Source organism: Chelmon rostratus, chromosome 8 (assembly GCF_017976325.1).
Source record: "Chelmon rostratus isolate fCheRos1 chromosome 8, fCheRos1.pri, whole genome shotgun sequence".
NCBI classification, from domain to species: domain Eukaryota; kingdom Metazoa; phylum Chordata; class Actinopteri; order Chaetodontiformes; family Chaetodontidae; genus Chelmon; species Chelmon rostratus.
The window spans coordinates 28,040,585-28,052,877 of record NC_055665.1 but is presented as its reverse complement, the minus strand read 5'-3'; the positions used below and the strand labels follow the sequence as shown (position 1 = coordinate 28,052,877).

Sequence of the window (12,293 nt, the reverse complement as noted above, 5' to 3'; positions counted from 1 at the left end):
TATGCAGGGACTGGAATGTGTAATGGAGTATTTTCATTCTGTGACAGTTTTATGATTCTTAAAAGAAATTGTTCATTCCTTTGTCAGACTGAAGGTCAATATCAGAGCTAACCAGGGCTTAAATATAATGTTTGATACATGTAATCAGTTACATTTAGTGAAACAGTTTAACCCCAAAGGCATCTTTAAAAAGGTAACTTTAATAATAACAATTTGAATATAAAAACTGAAATTCATTAAAGTGTAAAATGATTTGATGTGACTAAACATGCTCTCTTCTCCTGATTGTGAATGTGTTCAGGTTTGGTTTGGAGTGTCTTCATAGCAGTGTGACAGGCAGGATGTCCTATATGAGAGCAGACAGCAGCTGGTCCCAGCCATGGGACTTCAACAGCCTGATCCAGACATGCAGCTCCAACATCCAGAAGATCAGCCAAAACTGTGAGTGTGCCCCCCCACATGCGGCCCGTTACAAATTTTAATCCAGCCCGCCGAACTTGAAGATTTTATATTAATAAACCTTTCTGTTTGATTTTCCCTGCAATTCTGGCTTTTTCCCAATAGATGGTGCACTCTAGATACATTGAGCTTTGTTGAGGTGCGGTGTATTACTCCACGTTTGCGCTTTACTCTTCGACCCTCAGCCCTTCTGTAAAGATGAGCGGAGCTAAGAAAAGAAAAGTGGACAGAGAATGCCCAGTTTTTAATAAGGAGTGGACAATTCAATATTTTTGACTGAACACCGATCAGCTGCTGTATGCCTGATATGCCAAGAGACTGTGGCGGTGTTTAAAGACTATGATACAGCAAGAAAACTGACTCCAGACTTTGATGCGCTGGATAAAAAGGGAGACCAACAACACTGTGCCCCCTGAAATTAAAAGTATGTTTCTCCGTTGTGTTATGTAAAAAATGCATCTGAAAATAATTTCTTCAATAAGCCTTACATGTTACATGTCATGTCTGTTAAGGGATGCACATATGTGGTGCGCAGGTGCACGTACCTTCTCAAAACCAAGTGCGCAAATGCAACGCGATCAAATATAACGCGCTCCACATACTGGCGTGTTGTCACTGTTCCGTCCTCGCGCTGCTCATTGAGTTTTGGCGTTAGGGATGATTGAATAGAAGGAGAGGACAAGTAGACCTGCATCTCCTACCATTTTTTAAATAAAGACAGTCAGGAGGAGAGTGATGATGATGATATCCTGAAGGATACACAACTTTCAGTGCTTTAAAATAATAAACAAAATATTTTATTCATTTAATTTTCAGTGTTTTCAGAGTCATTTCAATAAATAGCTCAGTTCTGTGGGACTTCAAAGACAGATATTTAGTTGTAATGCTTTTGTTCATTTTCAATTGAAATTAAAACACATGTTTGCTACATATCCCGTGATATTTTATTTTCTCTTATGAGGTGGATTACCAAAACACTCCATCCATCGGCTCCTGGTCCGGCCCCCCAGTCAAATTTTAGAACCCTTTGTGGCCCACAAGTGAAAAAGTTTGCCCACCCCTGGACTAGACGAATCTAGCACGATTTTGAGACGAGTTGAGAGAAGTAGCGGAGGCTCTTCATCAGTAGCTGGCTGTGCTGTCAGAACATTATCCATTACTAATTCCAGATCTAGCGTTAAAGCAGCCAACACAGCCAAGCCTGCTCCTTGTAGAATAAATGACTATGGAACAAAATTAATATACGCTTTTAATGTTATAACTCTTCTACAGCCATTTATTCCTTCTTTTCTTTTTTTTTCGGTACGCAAGGCGGCCAGCATCACACACAATGGTTCTGTCAGTTCTGTCAGATTGACAGTTGCTTTACCCTCCTCCCCAATTACATCTGAACTTATGCGTGATTGTGAAATGAGACGTGCTGTGGTGAGTTGGGGTCTTATGTGTAGTATGGCCAGTCACCCAACCAAGACACAGCAAGTGTTTATGGCGCTGTGATCATTAGATCTGACACGGTGACTGTCATCGAAGAAAAAAACACACAGTCGTGCAGTCTGATTCTGGTATTAACAGTGTTTGTGTTCCTCTGCAGCCAACAGCTCCAGCACTACACCAACCAGCTGGCTAAAGAAACCAACAGACACCTGAAGGAGCTGGGCTCTCTGCCCCCACCACTATCGCCATCAGAACAGGTTAGTCTATAGATTTGAAGTCCTGTACTGTGGTGTGAGTCATGTTACAATTACAAATCAATACATTTACATTCACTTTATTTTCACTGTCAATGTATCTGCTCGTAGTTTTTAACGGGTTAATTGATTAGTGGAGTGAGTGAGGAAATAATGGAAACTGCCTGTTAAAGGCTAAAGCAGTGCTCATCAACCGGCCCGCCGAACCGTCCCATCCGGCCCCCGACTGGATTCCAAAATTGTGAGGATCAAAGAGAAAATATGGTGTGGTCACCGCTATTAAAGCAACTAAAATATCAGTAATCCACCATTTATGACTCTATTTGCATTCACTCGCTGCACTGTTTAACATTTATTGTTTCACATTTCTTTTTTTTACATAACTGTTCCTCATGCCCTTACTCAAGTCTCAACAACAAGAGTAGACTCAGTCTAAAAAAAAGGAGAAAAACCAACTGGCATAACTTAAAATATCATGGTAAATACTGACCTGGTATCAGAACAAAACACAGGTTTGGCACAAATAAAACGTTCATTAGGCTGTCGGCTGAAACAGGCTGCTCACACTGCTCAATGGCTGAAACTACATTTCCCCTCTGACAGCAGCTTCTTCACAGCAAGCTGGCAGCTGTCAGACTGCTCCGACGGTCGCCTCCTCTCGTGTGTTTTTATCGAGTTGATCTGGAGAAGCAGCCTCGCAGGTGGAGGTTGAACACAGACACAGTCGGCGTCTTTAATGTGCCACAGTCCTCGGGACGAGACCCCCGACATGTGCTCAGCTTTCAGCTCCACAGAGAGCAGGAGTTTGTCTGCTCAGTGTTGTGGTGACGGCGCAGATTATATTCTTTTGCAACAACAGCGGCTTCGTTGCAGATGAGACAAACAGGTGATGCATTTCGGAGGGTTGGCGTGGTAAATACGTATTTTCAGTCCATTCATCATTAAAGAGTCGGTTTTCTGCATCAACTTTTCGTTTCTTGGCCTAGTTGGTGACCCCTGGGCGAAAGTCTTTAAATTACTTCTTTTGTCAACAGCCCAAAACTCAAAAATACTCAGTGTATTTTCATGCAGAACAGAAAAGAGCAACAAATAATGACATCGGACAAGCAGAATGAAGTAGGCAGCACTGAAGTAATGATGTCCGTGCATTTTGTTTTGTTAGAGAACAGGCTGTAGCATTACAGCCATCTGCAGATGGGCTACAGCACCTTAGCTGAAACAAGAACCCCTTTAAAATGCTGCAGGGTCTTTTGACAGGACCTTTGTTTTCCTGTTTTATGCTCCCTTGATATAAGAACATTTTGGAATGTCCATGTTGTCAAAAGTGGAAAGATACAGTATATTGAACACCAAATTAAAAGGCCCAGCAGGCAGTACTGAGATAGAAAATAAAATATGGCCAAGAACAGACCCTTGAGTGTCTCAAATTGAAAACAGCAGCATCAGCGTCATCACCAACTGCCATGGAAAATTGATTGTAGGTTAAGAAGAGCTGGCCAACCCACTGTGTAAGCCTTTCAAAAGGGATCCCGTGATCAACATCTCTCTGCTGTCAGCTTGCATTACAGTGCCACGTTAGTCAAGTCACAGTGTATGACATCATTAATGGAGCGTTCAAAATCTGTGACAATGTGTGTTTGCACATCTGAGCAACTCTCATCAAAAAATAAAACAAGTGAATGAAGCATTTCTGAGCAGTATACAAGCAATGAAAATGTTTCTAACACACTGTCATGTAGTTGTATGCAGCTTATAAGGACACGATAAACTGTTTATTCATTTAAAGAAATGATAACTTCTCATGCAAAGACAACCATCGTTTACAATATTGTCATGAGTAATGTGTTTATACACGTATGGGTGTTCCCTGGAGGAATTCTACATGAATAAACACTAACATCTGGTTACAGCTACATTGTAATGTGCTATTAGACATTCATTAAATGCTAGTGTAGGTCTTCTAGATGCTAAATAGGGGGACTTACAGTGTTTGCAGTATGTCTGTCAGGTTCTTACTCACCTTTAAGCAAACCTGTGTGAGAAGCAGGTGACTTCAGCTGAGGATCAACATCAATCATTTTCCCCTATTTCCGAATGAGCCCTCAGTGTCTAATTTGTCATTAAGTTCAGATACAAGGACGTATCCATCAGCCAGGATTTCTGCACTATGTCTGGGTATATCTCACTCATATCTAAAGCTGAGGGATTTATTGATAGCACGACTGCTTCCATGTTTGGCAGTCTGCATTACATTGCCCATTTTATTTTTAGCTCAGTTTGCTAAAACCATCCCAGTATCTCAAGCAGACCTAGTGCACCATGTGTTGTTAGTGAGCTCGATGCTAACACCTACTTATCTGTCATAACTGTCACCCACTGCAACATAAAGTCCTGCCTGGGAATCAGAACCATAGTTAAATTTCGCTCGATACAAATTGTCATAGTAAGAGAAGTAAGAATTGCACATGACTTTTTTCTCCCTACTACTGTCACTAGCAAACACAAAAATGCCTGACTGGTTTGAAATGTTGGAGAGATTGTGGTTTGGGTTCATATTAACTTCTTTGTTAAGGTTCTAAGAATAATAATAAACTTTATTTTTATAGACGCTGGCTTTGTACAACAAAGAAATCACATGCACCAAATGAGTGTTTCACATAGAAAAGTATGTCATAAAAAATGACTGTAAAATAAGATGGAGGCCCACTTGATAATGATAGTAAGATAGAAAAAGGATTTTAGTTTTCCTTTAAAAACATTTAGCTAACTGGCTTCCCTCGTATCTATTGGTAGTGTGTTCCGGAGCTTTGGGGCATAAATGACAAAGGCTGCATCTCCTGTCGGCTGTTGCTGGAATCCTCCAATAAACCTGCAGTGGATGATCGCAGTGCTCTTAAAGACAAATAACAAACAACAAGGGACTTAATAATAAATCTTGGTCCTAGCCCATGTAGGGCTTTGTCTGCAAAGAGGAGGACCATAAACCCAATCCTAAAAGTCACAGGAAGCCAGTACAGAGCAGCTGAAACTGGACTAATGTGCTCTCTCCTCTTGGTTCTGGTTAGTAGCCGAGCTGTCTGTCAGAGTTTTTATTTTTTTCAGGAGGTTAGTAAAACATGCATTACAGTAATCCATTCTGCTTGAAATGAAGACATGAGTCAGTGTTTTTGATTTATAAGTAGTATACTTCAGCTGTTTCTAAGGCGGAAAAATGAGCTTTTCGTCACCATGTGGATGTGGGACTTGAAGCATTGATCTCAATCTATGATAACACCAAGACTTTTAACCTCAGATTTTATTCAGATTCAGATTATAAACAGCATTTCTCTGCTTGTTTTAGGGCCGACTAGTAGGATTTTCAGTTTTTGCCCTTCATACATGATTACGTATAGAGTCAGAATGACGGTGTGGGTGCCAGCGCTCGGCTTGTCAGATATTTCTCCTGGCCCTCAGCCTAGCAGTGCTTTTGGGGCTATTTCTTAGGTTTCAGCCAGCCTTAATGCTTGTGCTGTGAATAGTTTCCCTGGCCGCAGCATAGTATTAGCACACCTCTGATCAGCAAAAGAATGTACACAAAGCAGAGAGCGAGAAGGAAAAGCATCTGCTCTGTAGGAGAGAAGGGAATATTATTTAAAACACAGAAGAATTATAGCATCGCTGTTACCACAACTCCTGTGTGTTATTTGTGTTGCTGTAAATCTGAATGTCAGTATTTGGCTTGCGGTGTATTTGTTCCCTGTGACTCTGCTCCATCCAGAGGAGTTTATCTCCACCTGCTGATGCTGTACTCCTGCTTGTAATAATGGATTCATCCTGCCCCAGCCTTTTTCTAGCACTGTCGGCACTGTGCTCGGGTTCAGGAAGTAGCAGGTTTTATGTGTGTCCATTTGGATGTCTGTGGCATAACATTTAAAATACATTCTCATGGTCTTTTTCTTTCCTGTCCTCTTTCCCCCAGAGGCAACAAAAGCTTCGCAAGGAGCGCTTGATGAACGATTTCTCTGCAGCCCTCAACAACTTCCAGGTGGTGCAGCGGAGGGCAGCTGAGAAGGAGAAGGAGTCAGTGGTCAGAGCAAGAGCTGGATCCAGAGTCATGGTGAATCCCAGACTTTTCTCTGGACAGGGGCTGCAGAGTCTTGCCCAATAATGTTGCTGTTAAAGGTATACTGTGCAGGATATTCCCAAAAAACAATGTAGAGACTCTCAGTCATCATTTATGACCAATCTGAAGTGAGTTCAGTGTATTTATCTGCAGAGACCCAGCTCTCTGTCTTTATTGTCTTATTTTTCTGTGGCCAGCATGTGTCTGGGCTGCAGCCTGTGGGCAGTGGCTGTGTAGCACCCAGGTGAGGTCAAAACACAAAGACAATTGACTAGTGTTTCTGTTGGCTTGTTGACTGCTAACTCAACACATTACTCAGCTTTATAATTACTATATTATCATGACACATAAGTTGGGGTTAGGGTTAATTTTCTACTACTATGCCCATTAGCAAGGTAGACTGAAGACAGCTAAACTAGCAGGCTAATTGGACCCAGTAATCCAACAGTTTATTGGTATACACAAACAATTACAACACATTATTTGACTAAATATTTGTAAGGTACCGCATCACTCATTTCCATGCAGGTAGTCAGTGCACTGCTCTTGGGTCAGTGCCGTATGGATTGGGATGTGGTGTGTATGACTGCGCTTCTGGTGGCATTGAGCTGGGGAGGAGGGGCCAAGTTTTAATGTTGTAACCTGTAATTCCTGCACAGCATGCCTTTAAACATACAGTGATTCAGTGAATTACTCTAACACATGTGCATACACGATAGAAGAGCTGATGTGAGCTGATGCTGATTAAACTTCTTTGTTACTGTCCACAGGGAGACGGAGGCAATGTGAATGAACAGCTGGTTACATTTGAAAAGTATGTTTCTTCAATACATCCTCCACCATTATTATGCACTTTGGTATTTGGTTTGCAAAATATGTTCCCCCAGTGACTGCACACTGAGTTGTTTGCACAGATGTATTTTAAAGGTGAAACACCAGTGAGTGGATGGGAATTTCTATATATTTTCTATATATACACTACCCGTCAAAAGTTTGGACACACATCTACATTGTAGATTCATACTGAAGACATCAAAACTATGAAGGAACACATATGGAAAACAAAAAAGGGTTAAACAAACCAGAATATGTTTAATATTTTAGATTCTTCAAAGTAGCCACCTTTGCACACATTCTCTCGATCAGTCACCTGAAATGGTTTTGTGCCATGTCAAGAGTTAATTTGTGGAATTTCTTGCCTTCTTAATGTGTGTGAGACCATCAGTTGTGTTGTGTAGGGTGTGTAAAAGCAGGGTTCTATCTGTCTGTCTGCATGTGGAGCTTTATTATTTGGCATGAGACCCAGAAACCAGCCTGAACTCCTGTTTTATGCTGGAAAAATACTGCTACGCAAAGGTTTTTTGTGTGTTAGTTAGTTTGTGCTATGTTGATTGAACACAGCGTTGCTTTAGGATTGTGAACCCTGTTGAGTACCATATAAACTAGAAAAAATCCAAATCTTAAAATGTCATTGTAATGTAATGTAAAACAGTCCTTTCAATAGAAAAGAAAGCCCTGCTTCTAGAACTTGTTGCTCTTAAAGCAGCCACACTGCACTTCTATGCAACAATTACAGGAAGTGTCAATCATACAAGAGATACTTTATTCACTCAAAGGTTTGAGACTGAGTCAGTCTGTATACTGACATTATATAACATTGTGCCAGAATATATTTAAGATAATACATTGATGCCTCTTAGTGAGAGGGAATATTTCTACCTTCTGCTGTAGATTAAAGTAAAAGAAAATTCTGCTTGATTGTCCAGGGAAGATGAGTGGGGTCAGAGCCAGACTCACACCGAGGAGCCCGCCATCACAGAGGAGGACCTGGAAATCATCAAGGAGAGAGAGACTAACATCAAACAGCTGGAGGTATCAGCCTGAACCACAGGATGTCCTACAGAAGCAGGAACACTGCAACACTGTCACATGTACTACCAGTTAACCCTCTCATGTCCTCTCCAGGCTGACATTATGGATGTGAATCAGATCTTCAAGGACTTGGCTGTGATGATCCACGACCAGGGAGAGATGATTGGTAAGTCAGGGGACACTCAGCTTAGCCTCGAGTTGACGCTTTACACTTGCCATTTAGCTGTGAGAGTGCATGTGCACCGAAGCTCACCGTGTGTTCTGATTAACAGACAGCATCGAGGCCAATGTGGAGAGTGCAGAGGTTCATGTAGACAGAGGGGCCACCCAGCTGCAGAAGGCAGCCTATTACCAGGTGAGAGGGGCTGGACAAAATAATGGGGACACTACATGAAAAAGAGGCCGCCTTAAAAATGAAACAAATGGGCTTGGAGCTGAGTGCCACAGACAGGGCACAGAAAAACGGAGAGAACTCATTGTTGGTGTTCTTTTCATGTGATTTATTGACAGTAAGAAAAATAGAGTTGAACAACAGACAGTTTACTCATTTGAATAAAGTTAAATATGATGTCCCATCCTCAGCCGTTGTTAAGCTGCTATGGCTGCCATGTGAAGCACTGATGCAGTCGAGTTCCATTTACGTGTTAGCTCTGACATGATTCTTTGTTGTGTGCAGAGGAAGTCCCGGAAGAGGATGTGCATGCTGGCCATGGTGGTGTCGCTTGTGCTCATCATTCTGATCATCATCATCTGGCAGGCCATCAAATGAGGGGAAACCCACAGGCGACTGATACCTTCAAATGACGTCCAACGTGTGTGTTTGTGTGTGTATGAGAGAGCGAATGTGTGCATGTCTGCACGTTAGTGTCAGTGTGACAGATCAACCCTACATTCCAAGACAAAAAGAGTCAAATCTTCCTCACTTTGTGTGACAAAATGTGGATGTATTTATGTGGGCAAAATTAATGAGAACAACACTGGGTTCCTTATATTTTGGCTTTGTAAAGGCTAACAGCAACATGCTATGAACAGTTTTTTTTATTTTTTTTTTTAATTTCAAGATTTTTATGTATGACAACTGCTACCACTACTTCTGCTTATAACAGTGATAATAATCAGACGTGGATTCTGCAGACTGAAGGAGATGTATCAGAAATATGTTTGAATTTCAGCTGTAGCCTTGTAATATAACACTTCACTGTTGTGTTACTCGTTCACAGTGGAGACAGGTTCTATTAGGCACTAACTCACATGTTGGGTGATGGCTATGCATGACAAAATACTCATCTGAGTGAGGAAAATGCTTTAGCTTTTCTATGTGTGCATGTGTGTGTGTGAGGCAGAGAGAGAGACCTGTATGTGTGAATATCTGCACATTATTCTTGAGTATGAGAAATAAACCCTACATTCCAACACAAAGAAGTAAAATGTGACTCATTGTAACCTTTGTCTCCAGTCTAGGACTTGTATGGAGTATCTTATGAAATGCCGTGTTGCACATTTTTGGGTACAAGTTCATATTCTGTTAAGATAAAACTTAATTAAACCCATGATGGGGAAACTAAATGAGCCTGTCTGGAACTGAATACATTATCATCTGACGGAGTACTGATGTTGTCATGTGTTATTTTGTCCACCAGAGGGCAAACTAAGCATGAGAGTCAGCAGGATGTGCTCAACATAGACACCAGCTCACCTGATACTGTATTATTAATAATAATAATAGATTTTATTTATAACACACTTTACATTTGAATACAAATCTCAAAGTGCACAGTACAGGCAACAATAACAATAAAAGCAACAACAGTAAAAACAACACAGCAAAACAAAAATAAAAAAGCAATAACCAGCACTGGAAGAAATACTAGCACTGCCACAGTCCTACAGTTGTACTCTAATAAAAGTGTGGGGGGTCTGCACCATACACTGATGAGTACTTTAACTTAACAACTGACTGACTGGCCTGATAAATGTCATTGTTATTGTAAATGATGAATTTGGGCGGAAGTAACAGAAATTGCTTGCTGTACATGATAAATGTCAGTGGGATGTTGATGCTGAATGCTGACTGGCACAAACATAGCCCAGTGGATAATCAGAGCAACACTGTTTAAATAAAAGGCAAGTTTATAAAATCAACTGACAATTCAGTTCACATACATTTATTCACTTCCACTATTCATTTGTAACGACTTTCATCACTTCCACTTTTTCATTGTTTTTTCATTCTCCCACCCTTGAGGCTACTTTCCTTAAACAATAAACATCAGTTGTGGTCGTGAATGGTGAGTGGTGAAAGTAAGATGGTGAAAATGATGAAAATGGCTCTGTTCATCATATCACACCTATTTTAATCAAATCAACTTTAAATTAATCAAATCATGTGAAGATGTACCCCTCTACTTTTCTATTGTCATGCATTTTTATTCCCTCATTAGACACCACCCGGCGATTCCCATGCACAAGGACTGATACAAATGAACCACTGACATCACTCCCTTTGAGAGGTACAGTGCCGTCTGCCAATGCCCATGGGATAGCAACTGTTCCTGAAATCTTCCAGTAGATAATGACAGAAACCCCACAGGGGCTGGGAGGAACAGAGGTCTACATAGATGACGTCCCAGTCCAAGTACTGAAAGCATTTGAGGCAACTGTCCTCAAACTGAACAGACAGAAATGTTAATTCAGACAGTTGCAGATTTACTTCCTGGGGCACATCTTTGAAGAGAGTGGGCTGAGACCGACCCTGGGAAAGGGACTGGGATAGAAAGTTTCCCACATTCTCAAAAGTATTGGAGCTCAGTGGTTAACTACAAGGTCACATTCATCCCACCTATGGTTTACTGCTCCAGCAGAGGTAAGGATGCAGAGATCAGGTATGCTCAAAAAGAGGCAGAATAATGGTACCATTAATGAACAGTAAAGACCTTGTCAGTGCCCTGGTAAGTCAGGTGAGACTCAGGCACTTAAATGCAGGGGCTGTGTACACACCAGGCAAGGCATTAGCAGTAGCCAAGGCTCTCTTCGGGGGCCCAGTGCAAAGTTTTGGGGATGAAATGTCCAGCGACAATATGACTGCACATATAGACTCACGCCACATCCCAGCTACACCACAAACCACAACGAATGCAAGAGATCAGAGACCACACAGCCACAAACTCCCAGCTCCAGGTAGTGAAGCGGTTCATTCAGTCAGGTGGCCAGTTTGTCAAAGGAAAATGCTTGAGACAGTCTTCTTCTAGGTAAGAGGAGAGTTGCCAGTGGTAGATGTTCACCAAGAGTGAGTGAAATGCAGAGAGAGAGTCAGTGTGGTCACAGTTTCACAGGATATCATAACAAGAGTCAGTGCAAGTTTTGCAGAGAACAGAAGCCCACAGAGGACAGAGCCACTAATGCCACCTGTATTACCTTCCAGACCACGGCAAAAAAGTAAGCATATATTTAGTTAGACTACTATTCCAGGTACTTAGCTTTATGATCCGGCTACTGGTTGCCACAGGTAGGTGTAGGATCTCTAACAGCCACCCTTGCATGGTATGGTATACCACAAGTGCTGGTAAGTGATAAAGAACCTCATCTAGTTTCAGAGTTCAGACAGCACAGTGAGAAATATGATTTCATTTATGTAATATCGAGTCACATTTTGCCCAGAGCAATGAGGCTGAGGGGGCTTTACAGGTAGCAAAAGGGATTTTGGCAGGAAGACCCCCCCTCTGGTGATAAACAGGGCCACACCTTCTTCCTCTACCAGAGTCAGTCCCCCAGAGCTGCTGATGGGTTGGAAAACCCGCCTGAGAACTTAGACCCCAACTGGCCAGACAAGGAAGAAATCAGGCAAGCAGATGAAGCTGCCAATAAGAGACAAGTATACCACTACAACCTCAGCAACGGAGCGAGAACTCCACCCTCGCTGAGCCCAGGACACAGCGTCCTCATGAAACTGGACAACCAGAAAAAATGGACAACAGCAGGTGTTGTCTGAGGAGCCGCTTCCACTCCCAGATCTTATGTGGTGGACACAGCACAAGGGGGGAAGCACACCTCCACCTCAGGAGCAGGTTACTGTAGAGACTTCTGAGGAAACAAACAATGGTCACTTAACACAGACATCTCGCCTAATGCAGCTGTTACACCGACACAGCGAGTAAACCAGCCCATCTGCTGGA

General features: G+C 41.9%; 1 protein-coding gene across 1 annotated transcript; it reads left to right on the top strand.

Moving 5' to 3' along the window:
• The first annotated feature begins 341 nt into the window (after positions 1-341).
• On the top strand, positions 342-8,890 carry stx12l (syntaxin 12, like). The gene is made up of 8 exons (XM_041942429.1): positions 342-445; positions 2,051-2,150; positions 6,106-6,243; positions 7,020-7,063; positions 8,016-8,121; positions 8,215-8,287; positions 8,394-8,476; positions 8,798-8,890. Exons 1-8 carry the CDS (start codon positions 342-344, stop codon positions 8,888-8,890), a joined length of 741 nt encoding a protein of 246 aa, XP_041798363.1.
• Positions 8,891-12,293: the final 3,403 nt, after the last annotated feature.